At 47.0% G+C, this 21,380-nt stretch overlaps 1 protein-coding gene across 1 annotated transcript in view; it reads right to left on the reverse strand.

Moving 5' to 3' along the window:
* Positions 1 to 21,380, reverse strand: part of BAZ2A (bromodomain adjacent to zinc finger domain 2A) — a 1,031,051-nt gene that overhangs the window by 427,444 nt on the left and 582,227 nt on the right. Inside the window, exon 17 of the mRNA XM_085600883.1 lies at positions 3,633 to 3,707. Within this exon, the coding sequence (XP_085457009.1) occupies positions 3,633 to 3,707 (75 nt within the window). The remainder of the gene's footprint in view (positions 1 to 3,632; positions 3,708 to 21,380) is intronic.

Genomic DNA, 21,380 nt, shown 5'->3' on the forward strand with positions numbered 1-21,380 from the left:
CAGTGAAGCCAGACATTCTCAGGCAGGCATAGCGCCTCAGGGCTACCGACATAGAAACCATCCTACCGAGCGAGTCAGCTGTATCCAGCACACACCGGATGGTGAACTTAGCTGCTTCTCGACCGTCAGCAACAGCGTGGGTGAGCACAACCCAGGCCTTCTCCGGGCACTGTGGCAGCACTTGTGCGACAGTATCCCACACCGTGTGAGTATAACGGCACAAGAGAAATGTGGTGTTCACCAACCGCAGTCCTAAGCTGGTGGAAGAAAACATCTCCCCAAAATGGTCCAGCTTCTTGGATTTCCTATCTGGGGGAGCAGTAGGGAATTAGCCTTTTGAGGATGAGGCTTGTACCAACAAGGTCTCAGGGGTAGGGTGTTGGGAGAGGAAAAGTGGGTCGGCCGGGGCCTGGCAGTGGCGTCGGGTGATCATCCTGTCCACAGGAGCCCCTGTGCTGGGTTTAGACCAAGTGCCAAGAAGGATGTCAGTGAGAGCCTCATTAAAAGGCAGTCGGACTCCGAAGAGGCTGCTGCTGGCAGAAGCACCTCAGTCAGGAGGTTAGTCCTAACAGCCAGTGTAGGAAGCTCGAGGCCTCAGCTGCCCTACACAACACCACAGTTTAGGAAGCTCCCTCCTCCGTAGTCACAGTAGGGGGAGAAAACATACCAAGGTCTGGGAACGTATCTAGCCCACTGGCATCACCCAACTCCTCTTGCCAGTCCAGCTCCTCAAGTTGATCTGCTACAGGGTCAATACCTCTGGCTGCCACTCAGGGCGGTAGGGAACGTAAGGGATGAACAGCGGTACAACGTGCCCTTCAGCGCTGGTACCGACGGCAGTTGTCAGTCCGGCACTGTGTCCAAATCTGGGGAGAGGCTGGGGTCAACACATTTTTGGGGGTGCAATCGACATCTGGGGCGTCGTCACTGGAATTGAGGCTGGGGAAGGTACTGTGAGGTCGACCGGGGCTTTTCCGGATCCAGGCCTGGATTCTTGGGGACCCTGCAGTGCCGGCATCAAAGGCCCAGAGCCCCCAGCTGAGTCTGTGGGGCCCGAGGGCGTGCTTTCGGAGTCAAACTGCCGAAAGATCCTGTGCAGTGTTTCGTAAAATGCACGAAGCTGGGCAGGGGATACTCTGGCTCCAAGAAAAGGAGGGAAGCGCAGAGCCATCCCAGCGGGCTCGGAGAAAGGAGCCGGAGAGTGACGACGCTCCGGATCCAGCGTCGTGTCGGCCGGCAGACGGGGAGAAGGGCGATGATGCTTCTTCGCCTTCTTCTTGTGCTTCGACTTACCCGAGGAGGGACCGCTCCCCCAAAGACTTAGGGTTCAGGGCCCGGCAGTTGGAGCACAACTGCGGGTAATGGTTGTGCTCCAGGCACCAGAGACACACAGGGTGCAGATTAGTGACCACCATCAACTTGTGACCAGAGTCACAGGGCTTGAAACCGGGCCGACAGCTGGACATCCCTCGTGCACCAGTAGTCCAAGACTCAAAAAGTTGTCGACAAAAGTTAAAAAATGGTTAGTCAAAAAGTGACCAAGGGGCACGCTCTCTCCGGATCTGCGCTGGCTGGTGCAGAAAAAGAAAGAACTAACGTCGGCGTACAGGGGCGGCGTCTAAGTAGACATTGCAACGTTATCCCGGCGACCACGACGCCGAGTCGACAGACGCCGAGTCGACAGTCGCCACCTACCAACACGTAGGGGTGCTGCTACGAAAAAATGTCTCCTGATCACGTCTGACGCCTGGGGGTAATTTCTAAGGTAAGGAATTTATAACTAATGTCTCATTCAGATATAGCATTTAGATGCATACATATATACATACAAGGTCATCTGGCTCGTTTTAAGCAATGTCTGCAAGCAGAGTTATGTCAGGAGGGTTTCGGTAAAGGCATATTCAGTTAAACAAATCAATTTTTGCATTGGATGCACCAGAATAAAGACAATTGTACCTCAAAAAATCATGTGAAAATACAGGAGAAATAGACAAATCCTTTACCAGAGGAAACAAAATTATGTAAACACAAAGATATTCCAAGCACATGGTTGGTTATGTCAGAAAAAACTAAAGGCAAATGGCTGCTGGAGGGCTGACCTCTCTGATCACAACAATAAAGTTGCACTTGCTGTAGAAAGAATGTGTTAACAGATACTGTATTATAATTACTGCTGCTTTGACGCCATCTTTCTGGTTTCACTGCTGAAACTGAATGTTAGTAGATCGAGGTACAAGTGAACATTTATATTAAAATAAACACATGCAATCATTCGGTCCTTAATTTGACGAGTCTGCGGGGGTTCTTTACTAAAGAAACACTGCATTGTTATTGTAAAAAGGTGCTTTAAACAAAAAAGATTAACAATACTGAATTAAGAAACAGAATTCCCTTCAAGAAACAGCCTAAAATCCCAACCTATGTTACAGCAGGTCTCACTCACACATGCTTAAGTATAAATAGCATTCTACACATCCCAAAGGCCAGCTCTGACATCTAACACTGATTTCTGCTGATTTTTCAGCACATAAAACATTACAGTTTACATCTTCAATCCAATGAAAACAACATCTGACAGATACTTAACGAAATGAAATAAAGCCATCTCCTGGAGGTGTTTTCCTGGCTAAGACGGAACCAATTTAAGTGCAACCCGGAGAAATCCGAGATAATTTTCTTTGCCCGCGCACCATGCGAAGCGTGGCGCCATTGGTGGCCTCAGGATATGTCCCCCCCCCCCCCCCCCCCGCAACATCAGTAAGCACTGTGAAGAACTTAGGGGTCAAGCTAGACACTGAGTTGTCCATTAAGGCTCAGATCCAAACAGTAGCCGGCACCTGTTTTGGCCTACTAACATTTTTTTAAAATGTCCTACCCCTGCTGTCGGTCTCACACAGGAAGACTGTAGTCCAGGCCCTGATTGTATCTAGGCTGGACTATGTCAATGTCCTGTACCTGGGCCTTCCGGATTATTTAATAAGCCGCCTGCAGGTGGTTCAGAATGCGGCAGCCAGAGATATTCTTATGGTGGGACCCAGAACGCGAATGTCTCCCCATTTGAAGTCCCTGCACTGGCTGCCAGTCCAGAAGAGGATCCAATTTAAAGGCTGGTCTTGGCTTTTAGGGCTCTCCATGACACAGGTGCTTTCTATATTAGGAAAAGGATTCAGCACTATGTACCGCGACGGACCCCGAGGTCTTCATTGCAGCTTCTAAAGACCATCCCTAAGTTTTACCGCTCCCGTCTAGGGGGTCGCTCCTTTCAAGTGCTGGCCTCCGGTCTATGGAACTGTCTGCCATTGTCTCTCAGGTGGGTACAGGATCTTCTTACCTTCAGGAAGCAGCTTATAACCTGGCTATTCCAGCAATAGCTTTCTGCCCTTGCCCCATCCTATTATAGTGGCAATTTGTCTGTCTCAAGGTCTTTCAGCGCCGGGACACTCTATGGAGTAGCCGCGCGCTTTATAAATACCTATTTACATTACTGGATACATTTAACCACACTCCTAAGTTTGAAGATGTGAGGCACCACGCAGTGCAAAACTGGAAGAGCTACGACTTCCTCCTCTCCATGAATGCTGCCTCGCTGCACTCCGATGTCAGCCAGATATATGTGGGAGAATGGAACAAACCTGCGCAATCGGCCTTCAATGATCCACTTGTTCCTGCGCTGCTTTGACATGTTCTCAATGGTCTTATCAATTTCACTGCAGAAAAAAAATGTACATAGTTAAAAGGAAGAAGATAGCTACTAGAAGAGTGACGCTACATTTGCCACCCCAAAAAACAGAATGGTCACTAAGCCAATGTCTCCAAGAGCGCCTAAAGATATGATACAAGACAATTAAGGGGTCAAATGAAGGTTAACTGGAGCAATATCTCATAATTATGGAATAACACTGTTTCACCTACAAAAAATAAGCAGTAAAAAGCATTCCTCACATCAACTAGATACAGCAGAGGCAGCAACAAAAACGATTCATTAGCGCATGCATACAACTCTCCATTGTAAACTACACACACACACGTTCAGCAAGTGGCAGTAGTTCCCAAGCTAATAATTGGTAGCAAAGTTAAGAAACGCGTTACTTACCTGTAACAGCAGTTATCCAGTATTGGTGTCTTTCATAGATTCACATGCCTGAATCATTCCCCGTCGTCGAGACGGGAGCCTCCGGTACATAGAAAAGTAATGTCCTATAGACATACATAGAGAAAAATAGGCCCAAGGGCCTCCCCTTAGTAGCCTATCCTTGTCCTTATGTAAAAAGGACCAAACTCTTAGAGCCAGCCAATCAGCTATCACTTCCCTCTAGAACCTTCCTGACAGGAGCCTCAGTCCCTCAGATTTTCGTACGCACCAAGCTAGGTAGGCGTAATACAGTTAGAGAGAGACGTGAGTCCTTCCAGGGGAGGCGGGAGGGTTGCATGTGAATCTATGAAAGACACCAATACTGGATAACTGCTGTTACAGGTAACGCGTTTTTTATCCAGTATTAGGGGTGTCTTTCATAGATTCACATGCCTGAATCAGAGTAGTCAGCAATACATTATGCACATTTCCGATGTAATCATGCCATATGGTCATTTTAGATAATACACATATTACCATGCGACTTTGAAACATTGGCATACATCAATATATCATAGCAGCAAGAGATGTGCATACCAGGATGGCGGGATGTTGGAAGGCTCACCTCACTGGAATAGATGGCGAAGCACCACCTGGCCCACTGCTGCATCCTTCATAAGTTCAGCATCCAGGCAGTAGTGTCTGGAGAAGGTGTGCGGTGACTTCCACGTCGCCGCTCTACATATGTCCAAAATCGGCACTCCAGCGAACAGCGCTGCTGATGTGGACATCGCTCTGGTGGAATGCGCTTCAACCTTAGCTCTCAAAGGCCGTCCGGCCCCGTCATGGCAGAATGCTATCGCTGAGGAGATCCACCTTGAGATGCTCTGTTTCGTTAGAGGCATACCCATCCTTGGCCTACTGTAGGCCACAAATAGCTGTGATGACTTCCTGAAGTTCTTTGTTTTGTCAATGTAAAACTTTAGACACCTTTTGAGGTCCAAGGAGTGTAGCGTCCTTTCTGCTGCGGTGGTAGGGTTTGGAAAGAAGGAACGTAGAACCATCGGTTCATTAAGGTGAAAGTCTGAAGGCACTTTCGGTATGAACTTGGGATTTGTCCTCAGCACCACCCTGTCTTGTTTGAACTGCATGAAGGGTTCCTGAATGGATAGAGCCTGTAGCTCGCTGACTCTCCTGGCAGATGTTAGAGCGAGCAGCAGAGCCGTTTTCCATGAGATGTACTTGATGGATGCTCGATGAATGGGCTCAAAAGGGTGCTTCATGAGTTGGTTAAGGACTAAATTGAGGTGCCATGTCGGTGGGACCCCTCTAGGTCTTGGGAAGGATCTATATAGTCCCTTTAGGAACTGCTTGATAAGCCTCTTGGACCAGAGAGACGGTCCTTTATGGATGCGTGCGCCAATCCTGACTGTGCCAAGTGTAGTAGATATGGCAATATCTGTTCGGGTGTGATATGGAGTGGTCTCAGGCCTTTCTCTAAACACCATGTGCAGAATCGTTTCCATTTTAGAGAGTACGTTTTGTTGGTACTGTCCGCTCCTGCTTTTGCCAGCACGTCCCTGCATTCCTGCGGGATGTTTAGATTACAGAACTCTCTGTGCTCAGGAGCCAGGCCGATAACCTGAGCAATCGCAGGTTCGGGTATTGCACCTGCCCATTGGACATTGTCAGCAGGTTCGGGTGCTGCTTCAGACGAATCGGTGTCCTGATGGAGAGGCGATGAAGATCCGAGAACCAGTGCTGCCTCGGCCAGAACGGGGCAATTAGGATCAGGGTACAGGGCTCCGCCTTCATCTTCCTGAGAACCCTGGAAATCATTGGAAACGGTGAGAAAGCGTATGCAAATACGCTGAACCAACCTATGGAAAAAGCATTTCCGAGTGACCTTGGTTGGGGACGCCAGCTTGCGTAGTTTGGGCATTTGGCGTTCTCCTTGGTGGCAAACAGGTCGATTCCTGGGACTCCCCATCCTGAGAATATGTGATCCAGCGTACTCTTGTCGAGCTCCCATTCGTGGGAGAGGGATTTCTGTCTGCTTAGGGCGTCCGCAATGGTGTTGTCCTTGCCCAGGACATAGTCCACCCTGAGCGTGATCCCATGGAGTACAAGCCAGTTCCAGACCTTTTGCGATTCGCGTGATAGAGTGAGCGAACGCGTTCCTCCCTGTTTGTTGAGATAGTGCATCGTCGTGGTGTTGTCCATTCTGAGGAGCACCTGGGAGTTCTGGATGCGTGGTAAAAAGGCTTGTAGCGCCAGATACACAGCCCTCAGTTCCAGAAGATAGATATGGAGTTGCTTCTCCTGATTTGTCCATTTGCCGCTTATTTGGAGGTCCTGTAGGATGGCTCCCCAGCCTTCCAGGGATGCATCGGTGGTGATCACCAGAGGTGCTGCTGGAAGTAGGAATGGCAGTCCTATAGACAAATTCTTGTGATCTCTCCACCATTCCAGGCTCTTGGATATTTGCGGTGTTATCTTCACAATGTCTTCGAAAGAACCTGTACTCTGTGTCCATTGGTTCGAGAGGGCTTCTTGCAATGGACGCATCCTGAGTCTGCAGTGAGGGATGAGGAGTATACAAGAAGACATCATTCCTAGGAGTGATTTGTAGGTTCGAACTCTTAGGGACTTCTTTGATGCCACAGCCGTGGCCAGAGATATTATTTTGTTTTCCCTTTCCTTTGAAGGAAATGCCCTTGCGCATTCCGTGTTCAAGGTCGCCCCAAGGAAGGTGATGTTTCTTGTTGGGGACATGCAGGATTTCTCGTGATTGAGAGTCAATCCTAGTTGTTGAAAAAGATTGGTGCAGGCGTTGGAGGATTCGGTCACGCCTGCAGCTGAAGGTGCCTTTACCAGCCAGTCGTCGAGGTAGGGGAAGACTTGGTGACCCATTTGACGCAGGAAAGCTGCCACAGGTGAAAGGCACTTGGTGAAAATCCGCGGTGCGGATTTGAGGCCAAACGGTAGGACTTTGAATTGGTAGTGCTGTCCTGACACCTCGAATCTCAGGAATTTTCTGTGCCCCTTGAGTATCGGGATGTGGTAGTAGGCATCCTGGAGATCCAAAGATGTCATAAAATCTCCTTTTTCTAGAATGCCTAGTATTTCTTTGATCGTCACCATCCTGAACGACTGACTCTTCAGGAAAGAGTTGAGTGCCCTGAGGTCTAGTATGGGCCTCCACTTTTTCTCCTTCTTGCGTATAAGAAAGAAGCGGGAATAGAATCCCGTCCCTCTTTGAGACGATGGAACTCGCTCGATCGCTCCTTTCTTCAACATCGCAGATATTTCTTGGAGCAGCAGTCGTAGATGTTTGTGCGGAAGCCTGCGGGGAGGGGTTGCAGGTGGGATGGTGGTGAACTCCAGGGAATGGCCGAATCTTATTAATTGGAGTACCCACCGATCTGTGGTGATGAGATGCCAATTTTCTAGGAAATGGGTCAATTTTCCTCCAATCTTTAATGAGGGATATAGTTGCTGGACTGGCTGGAGTAATTGGTCACTGGCGTCCGCCAGTGCCCCTCTTCTGGTTTTTGCCCCTGAAGTTTGATCTCCCATAAGAAGTCTGACGACCTTGTTGCTGCTTCTGCTGGTACTGGGATTTATTCTGGTAGGAATACGAGGACCTATTTTGATAGGATCCCCTGTAGGAGGACTGGCCCCTGGATTTGTTGCCTCGAAAGGACTGATTCCTTGCCTGCAAAGTACCAAGTGCTCTAGCAGTATCAGTGTCTTTCTTGATCGCTTGGAGCGCCTCGTCAATCTTGTCCCCGAAAAGGTGTTGGCCGTCGAAGGGCATGTCCAGCACCTTCGTCTGCACCTCTTGCCTGAATGATGTTGACTTAAGCCATCCCTGACGGCGCAGGACTGCTGCCCCAGCTAGTTGTCGAAAGCCCGTCATGGCTACATCTATGGCACAATCAATGATCTCAGCTGCCGAGGTTTGACCCTCCGTAAGCAGTGCCTTGACCTCCTCCTGAACTGTGTCTGGCAGTTCCGCTATATATGGGGCTATATCTTCCCAAAGCTGGCGGTTATAACGCCCCAACAGGGCTATGGAGTTGGCCACCTTGATGGTCATGGCCGATGTCGTAGTAAACCTTTTACCGATTGTGTCCAAATTCCTGCCTTCCCTGTCCGGTGGGGCTGACAGAGGAGAGGAAGGGTTGCGAGAATTCTTTTGGGCCGCCTGGGTTACGACCGAATCCGGTTTCGGGTGCCCATTAAGGCAAGCTGGCGCTGTGGTTGGAGCCTTGTATTTTTTATCCAGGCGTGGAACAACCACAGGTACAGAGGCCGGCGTCAGCATCAGTTTCTTTCCCTGGTCCCAGAGAAATTCTATTATTGGGATCGACTTCGTTGTCTTCTTTGTTTGCTCCTTGAAGTCATGTAAGAAGCACTCGGTCTCAGTCGATTCCATCACCATATGAAACCGCTTCGCTGCTCTTTCCACTATTCTATGGAAACCGCCAATGTCCACCGGCGGTGAATCTGCTTGGCGCGGCTGGGGTGAAGCTGGGGAAGATGCCACATACTCTTCCTCCTCATCGTGATCCGTGTGGTCTTCTTGGACTTCCCCCTCTTCCATTTCTTCAGCCTCCTCATCTGATGATTCTATCACGTGAGGTGGCACTTTCTCATGGCGGACCTGAGTAGTTGGCCGTGTCTGTTTTGGGGCTGCCGCTGGTGTATTTGTAGTAGACGTCGGGCCCCCTGTCTCCGTTGCCGGTGATTCCGGGAAACGCTGTTTGTAGTCCTGGATAAGGTATTTAAGGTCATTTACAATTGAAACGGGAAGGCATACCATCGGGGTGACCTTCGTGCAAACCTGAGCTCGGAAAGAGTGTTCCTGGTAGCTCATCTCCTCCTGTTCTTCGTCCGTGCTCTGACATTTCACGTGAAGGTCTGAAGGGGAAGTAGCCTGATCCAGGAGTTCTTCTTCAGATTCCTCACTCTGGAGAATCTCCGTAAGCAAATGAGTTTGCACCTTACTTGGAGACGTTGTTTCTGGTGTAATCTGCTTCTTGGTCAGTTTGCCAGACACAGAACCTTTTGCAGGATCCCCTGCCGTCGTCATTGGTGTTGTCGACAGTGGTAGGGTCATAGACGACGTTTCTATCAGCTTGGATTTCTTCCATGGCTCGGTAATGACCAATGTCGACGACGATTCCTCCGTCGACGGTACCCTCGTCGACGGCATGACCTTCGTCGACGGTGCCTCCGTAAACGATATTTTCTTCGTCGACGATGCGCTCGTCGACGATGCGCTCGTCGACGATGCGCTCGTCGACGACGTCTTCGTCGTCGACGTCTTCGTCGTCAACCCTCCCGTCGACGGGGGGCTCTTCATCGATGATGTCGTCGTCGACGGGGCAATCTTCGTCGTCGACGAGCTTTTGGACGTCGACGACGGCTTCAGCAGTATTATAGATGGAATAGGTTTACCTGCTGACGACGATGGAGTGGTCGTCGTCGACGAGAAGACCGACGACGCTGTCGTCGTTGTCACAGTCGTCGTCGCTGTGGAGACATAAACTGGCGCCACAACTCTTTTTTGCGCTGAGGAGGATGTCGCAAGTTTGCTGGACGACTGGGTAGGCTTCTTAAAAGCCTGAGAATCCTTTTCAGACACTGAAGATTTTGTCGATCTTGCCTCTGAAGACTTCTTTTGTGCCTTCATAGGAGGAGTGTCTGAGGGGCCAGAGGACGCTACTCTTGGCCTCTTCAGGGAGACTTCAGAGGTCCTTGAAAAGCTTCCCTCTGAGGATTCCACATTATCCCTCTCCTTAAGCCTGTCCAGCCAGATGAGCAGGCGACCCTCTCTGTCCCTCAAGGTCTTGTGAGGGAAAGACCTACATATCTTACAGTCTTTAGGTATGTGGTCAGGATAAAGGCAATATAGGCAGAGGTCATGCTTGTCATCCACATGTAGCCTTTTCTTCCCACATGAAGAGCAGGCCCTGAAAAGGGCTTTCTTCTGGGATTCAGACATGCCAGAATTTTGAAGAAATAAATCACTTACTGCAGTGATAAGTGGCTTGAAGGAATCCTGTTCAAGATTTTGAAGAAAGAACTCACTTTAAGAGTGAACAAGTTGGTTTTGAAGAGATCCTGAGGAGAACTCAGGCTGGAGACTCCCTAGCACAACGTGCGGTAGAAAATCTGAGGGACTGAAGCTCCTGTCAGGAAGGTTCTAGAGGGAGGTGATAGCTGATTGGCTGGCTCTAAGAGTTTGGTCCTTTTTACATAAGGACAAGGATAGGCTACTAAGGGGAGGCCCTTAGGCCTATTTTTCTCTATGTATGTCTATAGGACATTACTTTTCTATGTACCGGAGGCTCCCGTCTCGACGACGGGGAATGATTCAGGCATGTGAATCTATGAAAGACACCCCTAATACTGGATAATATAATACACCAGAATATGAATACCCTCTCTGTGTGGCATCACACAATAACAATATGGAATTTACAACTATGAGGACTGCATTAGGTGTTTTTATAGCTTGAATTTGCAATGTATTTTAGCTACACAAGCTTCACCTAGATACACAATGTGAAGCAGAGGCAGCAGCTGTGAACATTTCCCTCACAGACCAAGTACGGCAAAGGCAATAGGAAAATCTACTTTTCCTCATTCAAAGAAAAGACTAATATGAAGTTAAGGGCAATCCCATAAAACACTTGAAAAACTGCAAGCGATGCAGGTAGTCACCACAAGGTACTGGACAAACAAAAAAAAATGTTCTATGCCTATTCCAACACTTTTGTCTTTGTGTGTATAACTGCCCCACCATTCCAGGTATAGCCAGTATACATGCAGCGTAACATTTACCTACCTCTACAATGTATGTTCTTCCACAAATCTGAAATTTCTCTAGCCAAAAAAGGGATTTTGGGACACTTAAGAAAGGAATTTAATATTCTCCAAATATAGCACAATACAATGCGAATGTAAAAGCAGCATTTTTTATTAATCATTTTGAATGAAAATCTATAGTACAATTATTTTTGTTTTAAATGGACGTTGCCATGTCTAGCAGTGTTTGCTAACCACAGGTTTAGTGGAGAACAAAGCAAGACTTGTAGGCTCCAACAATCCTGTAACTAACATCATCACTGGCCTAGATTCAGAAGAGAGCAAGGTTACAAATCAGGTCTCAAACAACAGAGAAATGGCCTCAATATTTGTCTTAAATGTAGCTTCTGGTGACTTTGCAGAAGGTAACCACCTCATCTGCTGGAGTGATTTTTCTGTATAGCACATGCTTACAATTAACTTGATCTTGATGCACTTTGTTGCAAAGGGTGCCAATTGTGGGGTGTAGCGTGCCGGACTTGCCCAAGCAAAGCGAGGACCCCGGGGCACTGGAACAACATGCGCTAATGTATCTCTTCTTCATGACCTGGAACAGTTCAGCTGGTCACCTCGGGATGTGCTCTATCAGGCGGCGGAGCTGAACTCCTATGAAAATGGAGGCTCAGCCGTGTCAGCGTCATCGGTGGTTTGGAGGAAAATGAACAGCGGTGTGAGGGATGCGGACGAAGGAGTGACAGACGTGGTAGCGGAGGTTGAAGTCTGGGAGAGTCCTGAGGAGAAGAGAAGACATCCACACGGTGTCAGATTCATGGAGTGCGCTGGCCAGGAGGAAAAGCACCCGAGGGAGGATGTATGGGATGAGACCGCCAAGACTTCGGACAGGGGTCCTGGCCTCAGGCAAGTGTGGTATAATCCATTTCAAGTCCTCGGGGTCGAATTTGTGCTGGGAGTAGGTTTGGGTTTATGCAAGCTTGTTTTGGGCACTGGGAAGGTGCGAAATAATTAGGTTTCAGTCACCAACACCAGCTAGTCTCACCAACAGTTCTGTTGTAGGGAGGAGTTAGTGGAATGGCACAGAGACCACCCACTGCAATTCACATAAGAAACTGTGGTTTTAGCTTACACCTGCACTGATGGCCTGTTGTTTTCATGGAGGGGTTTACTTGGTGAAGGGTGAAGAAAATTAGAGAATTAAACACTAATGGTCTTTTGATTCGGTTTCTCCCGAGGGTGCTGCAAGACAGAGAAAGCGCGAAAAGAAAGTGGAAGAGAGGTTCTGGAGCCCTTGGGAAGAAGAATGTTTGTGCACTATGGACTTTTAAATCAAGATTATTTCCTATCTAGACTACTAGAACACTCCATACCCGGTCCCCACAAGCGTGTTTAAACGAATCTCACAGGCGGTGCGTACCTTGCTGTGGGACGGGGGGTCCCCTAGGATAGCATTACACAAGCTACACAGGGGGGTGTACGATGGGGGGGGGGGGGGTGTACGATGGAGGGCTGGCAATTCCAGATGTTAAACTATATTACTTATAGTGGCTATATCACAACTGCAGGTGATCAATGACTGGGTGTATACAGATAGGGATGAACCTGCCTATAGGGTGGATAGAATGGTTATGCCTGGGGCAAATTTTGAACCGCTTCTCTACGCCTGTAGACCGCAGAGGGCATGGCCTGAGCACACTAAGGTAGTATATAGTGCTGGAACGAGGCTTATAAGCTTCTGGGCTGGGCGGGCACATTGACCGGGAGAACACCACTGTGGCAGGGTGAGCAGCTGCGTGAGTTGACGGCTCTGACAGGGTTCAGGGGTGGCAGCAGATTGTCATCGATTACCTATGGGATGTATGGAAATGGGATTCCCCCGTACCTTCGAGTACCTCCAAAAGGAATACAACTTCCACCGCTCACAGAGATATCATCACATATGACTCCTGCATGCCATACGATCCCATATACCGAGTGGTACATCCATGCCGGAATACTCCCCGATGGAAGATAGGTTGTTGCTTGACCCCATTGCAGAGAAACCCACATCAACAATCTATCGCAAATTAATAAATAATATACCCGATCCCTTGGTCAACCTTAGAGCAGGCTGGGGCAAAGACCTTGGGAGTCTCGATGATGAAGACTGACAGGATGCCCTACAGGGTCCCACAGAGAATGCAATCCACTCCTGGTTCAGGCTGGTGCAGCTTAAAATCCTTCACCCTACCTACTATCCCAGAACATACCTTTATGCATGGGGAAGGTGCCATAATCCTCTTCCTTGGCATTCCACCTCAATATTTCAATACAGAAATCCTCCATGTAAACATACTATTTAATAAAAACAACACTTTTCCAAAGAGTGAGAGTCAGGGATGAGATGCCAAGAAACAGAGACTGACTCACTAATTAATTGTGAAATAGACAGTGTGCGGGCTTTTTGGTGCAAAAGAAAGGTTCATGAGGTGTGGATTGTGCACCCTGCAGTTCAACCCCTGCAGGGCTATTTATTTAGTTATCTCTACAGTGTAATGCATAGAGGGTGCAGGTCTTTTGAGGCTCAATGAATGCGGCAGGTCTGGGAGTGTAAACTGGAGCTACTAAGAGCGTCACATGAGTCCCAACATTGGGAATGGTGGGATGACAGCAACCCATGCTTTGACTTAGTGCTTTTTTGATTTCTTGGACCCACCTGAACTCCTAGACTTCAATGATGAACAGTCACAAGAAGGGATCCCGAAATGAGAGTGCGTCTGCAACCTCCAACAGGACCTGGCCTTCAAATGCCTGTAAAGTTCTGCGACAGTAATTTTGGCCGCGTGGTTGCAGGTGACCTTCTTGCTCATCTCTGCGCTGCAGTCTCACAACGTAAAGGCAGGCCTGGGTCCGAGACAGCAGAAATGACATTGTGAGTGTCTGTTACCTACATCTGACGGTTGCAGCACTAAGAAGACTTAAAGCCTGTGGTTTGTAGCGGCGACATGGCCTTTGCACACTGGATATGTTTTGAGGGACAGAAATACTGTCAGACTGAATCTGGATAAGTGTCCAAAGGCACAGAAATAAAGAAACGGACGTAAGCGCACAGCAGTGGCAGTATTATGAACCCCAATATAGACCTAGATAGCTGCACGACCTTTTACCTGCATTTGTCCTACCTTGCTCTGCATAACAGTTATAGCACTAACCTTTTACCCAGTTATGTACTGAATAACTGTATCAGTTTCTTGGAAACTATCCTCATTTATTATGCATTAGGATTCTTAAAAAAGTCCCAGCACATGACGTACGGAACAGCATGAACATATTCTGTGTAAAATGTCATGGTCATCTTCATCCTAGGGCGAAAGAACTACTTTGCAGAATCGCAGGTATTGTTATAGGCTCGTTTTCATAATCATATTTACACCACATTGATTATGTAAGGAACCCAGAGGCTATCTTTATGGTGTAAAAGACTCGTACCAACAGTAGACAGGCGGAGGAGAAGTTTCATGCTGACACTAGACGCTGAGGTCCCGGCCTGAAGTAGCTCCTGCAAGCAGTGGTCTGATATCCCTCGTGGTGTGTCCAACTCGAAACCAAAACGGGGACCTTTGTTGTCTCCCATCAGGTAATGGCTCTTTCCTAGGGGATTCTTGGCTTTACACCCACATACATGCTAGGTACACTCAGGTACATTTAGGTAGTGGTGGCATCTTAGGAGTACACTCGATTACTGCTATGTATTGATATGCCTACATATATTTACCGTATTCTGTACAGCCAAGTTTCTAATGGCAATGTGGATCAGGCGTGCCAAGTGTTCCCTTGATAGTCCCTAGGCTGCCCTGGATTGCAGGGTCTCGTCAAACTGTACCGTGTAACTCAAACTATTATGTGTGGAATATGTTTTTTTAATATTACCCAAGATATTAATAGATTTGTATTGCTGTTCTTAAAGTATTTTTATGATGAATTTCTCTGGTCCTTTCAAGAATGTAATTTTTATCGTTTCACTGTGCTACTATTGTAAAGGACCAAGAATATGCATTTTAAATGTTTTATTTGTGTTTGTAAGTGTCTTTGCTCTATGTTGTACTTTTGTGAGCTATAGTGATCGGAATATAGTCCTTTGAACTGGACATAGTTTTACTGTTTTAGCACCATGGTAGAATTCTACCTTTTATTTACTCTGTCAGTGCTTGTAATCTTATATATCGGTTTCTGTCCGATGATTGTCACAGCGAACATGTTTTATACTAGAATGACACTGGTTCAATAAAATGCTTATTGAAAACGCTCCCATCGTTTATTCTGTGTATCTCTCTGAGACCAAGGGAGCATGAGTGACTGAGAGAAATGTACTGTACTGTTTCCACGATCCCTTAAGGATCAAGGGTTGTTATGGTCGATAGTTGCCAGAAACTATTTGCTCCTTGGTAAGGTTAGGGGCTTATGGATGCACTGTCAGCCAGATGGTCTACAGGCTAACATATCCTTTGAGGGTGTCTGGCATCAGTCTAGACACAAATCCTTTAGTCTATGTTGTCTAAACGCGCAGATCCTATGTTATTAGGAAATACACAGCATGGCGACGCCCAAGTTCTGTGGTTCTTATTTAACGGTCAAATCTGAGTAGTTGAGTCATGCTTTCTCAGAGACCCCTAATCATATCAACCCAGAGACGTCTAGAGTGGGAAGAGAAAATCCGCCGCAGCTGAGTAGGTATATCCTATGTATTGGCTGCAGGTTCATTAAAGCTTGAAGGATTATAATTCCCTACATTGTGCAAAACCTGATCTCTGTTGCTTAAACCTCCTCCTATAATGTCTCAGACTGGAGACGCTGGTACGAGTGGTGCTAGTGCGGAGGAAGCCGAGCAGGTAGTAGGGTTGAAAAAACTGCAGGGGCCGAGGATGAAAGAAATGGACCCATACCTTATTCCCGGAAAGAAGAAAAAAAAATTGTTGCAAATTAGTTAGGGTTATGGCCATGTTCATGTCTGACTTTACCAACTGCAGAGCCTCATCTACGTGTTTGCCGATTAGGCACTCGCCGTCAAACGGCATATCCAGCACTTCGCCTGAGCCTCTGGCGGAATGTTGTTGTTCTACGCCATCCCTGTCGCCTCAACATCACTGACCCCGCCATTTGCCAGGCAGTAAACAGAAATGTCAAACGCCATATCAATAATTTCCGAGGAGGCTCTCTCTCCGAATAAAATGTCTTTTGCCTCCTTATCATCTTTGGGAAGATACTCCAGCAAGGGGCAGCTGTTGGACCACATTTGCCAGTCATATCTCCCAAGGATAGCCAAGGCGTTAGAGGCCCTGATGGAGGTAGCTGCCAGCGTGGAGAATCTTTTGACAATGTTATCCAACCTGCGCCCTTCCTTGTCCGGTGGGACAGCACATGGCGATTCAGGATTCTTGGATCTTTTTTGGGCAGCCTGCATAATAACGGAGCCAGGACAGGGATGACCATTGAGGCACGCAGGAGAATCTTTAGGTGCCTTGTATTTCTTTATACAATTTCAGGATAACAGCAGGAATAGAGGCTGGCATCTTCATTAATTTCAGGCCTTCCTGCCACAGGTAATCCACTATGTGAATGGCTCGGGTTGAGCGCTGTTTAGTAGCCTTAACCCCTCCGTCTGCTTGACTGGCATAGGTAGATCAAAACGCTATGATGCCCTATGTAAGAGATCATGAAAACTGCTGATATCCGCAGGTGGAGAAACAGCCATCGGCAAAGTAGGAGAAGGTAGTGTGTGTGCTCCATATAATCGTCCCATTTATCCGGGTCCAACTGCAGCTCTCCCTCTTCTAGCTGCTGGTCACCACTGTCATGGTCCTGGGCAGGAATTTCCAAAGGCGGTAGATTTTTATGCTTTGGTAATGTAGGTGCAGCCTGTGGATCTGAAATAATGATCGGTACTTCCTGTGTAGGAGATGGCTGTTGACTAGACTTAGCCTCAGGAAAACGCTTGTAATAATAACTGAGCATCAAACGCAGGTCAGTGACCAACACAATAGGTATGCTCATGGAAGGCTCCTACTGACGCTCATCCTCCTGTTCCTCATATGGATAATTAAATGTGTCCAAGCGTTGAACACTGGGACGTCCTGTGTCAGAGAAGGAATATTCACCCTCTAGATATATTGAAGGACTATCCAGTGCTTCCTTGTACTCCGATTCCTGGTACTCGACTCTGCGCTGCGAGGGTCTTTATGCAGGACCATAAAGACCCTCATCCTCTGATTCCTTGAGGTCCAAGAGACGGGGAGGGGGCCATGGAGAGATCTTAGAGATGTCCTGCAAAAGATATGGGATCACCTTTGGGATAGCCATATCTTTTCCCTCGGGCCGTCGACGGGCACGTCAATGCTACCATTGACGGTAGAACTGACCGTGTCATCAGAGTGGAAATACTCATCGACGGTGTGGCTCTTGGCAACAGAGATGGCCTAACTGCTGCCGCCAACGATAACATCACCCTTCTGTCTTCTATGACGCTACGGTCATCGTAGAAGTCGCTGATGACACAGTCAACTGCATGCCTAATTCAGCGGAGATGGAAGTCGTAGACAGAGTGTGTCTCGTCGAGGGGCAGATTTTTCCTGAAGCCTCTTTGAAAGGCGTATGAGGCGTAGAGCCAGCTCTTTGCTGTGCGTGAGAGGGGCCAGGCTGCTCTTTATTAGCCATCTACTCCTCAGATCTTTCCTTACTCTGAGATCTGGATTTTGCAGGATCTCTTTGGGAAAAAGAACCGTCTTCCTTTCTTTTCTTGGAGGAGGTATGTGGCTTCTCCACACTCTCAGAGTCTGATTCATTAGCAGGCTTTCTCTTTTGTAGCCAGAAAAGCCACCTTCCCTCATGGTCATTGAGGATTTCTGAACAGAAAGTACAACAGTACTTACAGTCTCTGGGCTTATGGTCCGGATTCAGACAATACAGGCATTCCTTATGAGGGTCCTCAGAGAAAAGCCTGGACTTTCCACAAGTCTTGCAGGGCCTAAACAACCCTTTTTTAGACTTCGACATTTTGAAGTAAACAACAAGGGTACACTCACTGGTCCCAAACTGTGCCTCAGCTGAAGAGATGGACGTAGAAAAAGAACTGCAAGCTGGAAGTTCAAAGGGTAAAGTAGAAGGATTATGCTACTTACCAAGTAAACATCTGTTCTCCGTATATAGAGATGTAGATTCACATGCTTTGCATAGATACACATGCTTTGCATACTTCTGCCATCTAGTGTTGGGCCCGGATGTTTGCAATCTGTTTTTCCTCCAAGAAGTCTTTCTTAGTCATGAGGTAAGGTGACTCCTCCTTTCGGTGATGGTGCGCATGGGCATCGACTCCATTGTTACATTGTTTTCCCGCAAGAGAGTGAGAATGGAGTAAGAGTAGTACAGAAATGTCCATGCGTATGTAATGTAAATGAAAATAGCTACAGGTGTTCGGGGAGGTGGGCGGGCGCATGTGAATCTACAGCTCTACATGCCAAGAACAGATGCTTACTGGGTAAGTAGCATAATTCGTTTGAGGGGTGTGTGCTGTAGATACACATGCTTTGCATAGAATATATAGCAGTATTGTACGAAAGTGGTGGCTAATCAGTAGATGTACACTGTTTGAAAAGGGGTCTTTAGCACTGCTTGCCATACATTGGATTGTTGACGTGCTAACATATCAACACAGTAGTGTTTAATAAAAGTGTGTGGTGTGGACCATGTTTCTGCCTTACAAATGTCAGCTAGACAGATGTTACCTAAAAAGGGAATAGATGCTCATATTTTACAAGTGGAATGCTCTCTAGGAGGTATAGATAAAGTTTGTTTAACTTTAGTGTAGCAGGTTTGAATGCATTTAACAATCCATCTTGCAATACCAGATTTAAAAACTTGGATTGCCTTTGTGAGGTGTAGAAAATGCAACAAACGCTTTGATTTGCTAAAATCCTTTGTTCTTTGCAAGTAGTACAACAGCACTCTTCTGACATCAAGAGTATGAAGAGCTCTTTCTGCTACCGAATCAGGTTGAGGAAAGAACACAGGCAACTCAACAGATTGGTCGATATGAAAAGCAGAAACCACTTTGGGAAGGAATTAAGGGTTGATGCAAATAACTACTCTGTCTTTATGAAATTGAAAGACGGGTTCTTCTAAGGTTAAAGTCTGTAGCTCACCAATTCTCCTGCATGAAGTGAGCAATGAGGAAAGCCACTTTCCATGAAAGAAACTGTAGCAGACAGTTGTGTAATGGCTCAAAAGGTGAACCCATGAGCCATGTAAGCACAATGTTCAGTTTACAAACTGGTGCTGGAGGTACCCTGGGTGGTGGTATTCTCTTAAGGCCCTGCATAAAGTCTTTAATTACTGGAACCTTGAACAAAGATACATGTTGTTTGTTTTGCAAATATGCGGCTACTGCTGCAAGATGCAAACAAATTGAAGTGTAGGCTAGACCAGCATGCTGTAAATGCAGATGGTAACAAATGATCTATTGAGGAGATGCATCTAGTGGATAAATATTGTTATTAATACAATATATAACAAATGTTTTCCATTTTGCTGCATAGCATGTTCTGGTGGCAAGTTGAGATAGCCAAACTATGATTTCAGCAGCCAAATCGCTAGATTGAGCTCCTTGGGATTTGGGTGTCTGACTTCAGCGTGGGAAGACTGAAACTGAGATGCAGCTTTTGATGTTGAACTACTGACAGCTCTAAAAGTGTCGTGAATCACGGTTGACGGGTGCAAGTGGGAGCTACTAGAATCAGTGTGAGGGATGTTTGCCTGAGCTTCTGAACCAGAAATGGAAGGAGAGGGAGGGACAGAAAAGCATAGGCAAATAACCCTGACCAATTAATCCATAGGGTTGCCTTTGGATAGAGTGTGTGGGAACCTGGAGGCGCAGTTTGGGCATTTTGAGTTGTCCACTGTGAACAGATCTATTTGTGGGAATCTACATTGTTGAAAGTATGGAAAAAGAACCTGGGGATGAAGTTCCCACTTGTGTATTTATTGCTGCCTTCTGCTTAGGCAGTCGGTAATCTGCTTGTCCACTCCTGGGAGGTGCCTTGCCAGAAGATGAACTCTGTGATGAATTGCTCAATGCCAAATGGTCTACGAGAGGCGTGAGAGTTACAGAGAATGTGTCCCCCAGTTTTTGTACATAGTACATCGCTGTCATATTGTCCGTGCGGACTAGGACAACTTTCCCTATGAGGTGAGACTGAAAAGGTTTCAGTGCTAGATATACAGCAAGAAGCTCAAGATAGTTGATGTGCAGAGCTTTGTACTTGTTGTCCCATTAACCTTGAATTGTGAAGTTGTGAAAATGGACAGCCCAACCTGTGGTGGATGAGTCTGCTGTTACCATGATCTGTTGAACAAATTTGGTTAATGGCCGCCCTTTTGATTATTGTGTTCCACCACTGTAGAGAGCGATGGGTGTGGCTCTCTACCAACACTAGATCTGTTAATTGACCCTGAGACTGATTCTACTGACGTGCTAAGCACTCTTGTAGAGGACGCATGTGCGATCTCGCATGAGGCATCCGTAGCAGTTGTGTTGCATGAAAGTCCTGACTGCTAAGTAGTTATTGGCCTGAAACTGTATTAGTAGAGATAGAATATTTTGAATTCTGGCTGCATTAGGAGAGAGTAGAGCTGTGCAAGTGTTCAGAGTCGCTCCCAGATAGGACTGCATTTGTGAAGGCTGAAGGTGAGACTTCTGCACATTGACCGTGAAACCCAATTGGTGGAGTAGGTCTAATATAGTCTAAGTGTGGTGTAGACACTTTTGGTGTGTGCTGGCTCAGATGAGCCAGTCATCCAGCTTTGGGAAGACATGAATCTGTTGTCTTCCGAGATGTGCCACCACCACTGCTAGACATTTTGTGAACACTCTGGGAGTAGTAGTTATTCTGAACAGGAGTACCTTTAATTGATAGTGCTTTCCTACTATCACAAATTTGAGGTATTTCTAATGAGCTAGGTGAACTGGAATATGAAAGTATGAGTCTTTTAAGTCCAGTGTGGACATAAAATGGAAGGAACACTGTAGCAGTGGAAGGACCTGTTGAAGCGTGACCATGTGGAAATTTTCTAAAAGTATGTACAGATTTAATGTCCTTAGATTCAAAATGGGTCTTAAGGAGCCGTCCTTCTTGGGGATTAGAAAGTACAGAGAGTACACCCCTGAACCCTGGTACTGTAATGGAGCTGGTACTGAAGCTCCTTTTGTTAAAAGAGCTTGTACCTCTTGTTTGAGGATCTGCAGGTGCTCTGACGAGAGTTTGTGAGAGCGAGGTGGAATATTGGGAGGATTGCTGGTGAGCTCCAGGCAATAGCCATGTCAGATAATGTCTAACACTCATTTGTCTGATGTTATGGAATGCCAAATGGGGAGAAATTGTTGAAGTCTTCCCCCGACAGGTGTTAAATGATCGGGGGAAGTGTAGGCAAGACACAGCTTATTGAG

This window comes from Triturus cristatus, chromosome 4_2, assembly GCF_964204655.1.
Source record: "Triturus cristatus chromosome 4_2, aTriCri1.1, whole genome shotgun sequence".
Classification (NCBI taxonomy): Eukaryota; Metazoa; Chordata; class Amphibia; order Caudata; family Salamandridae; genus Triturus; species Triturus cristatus.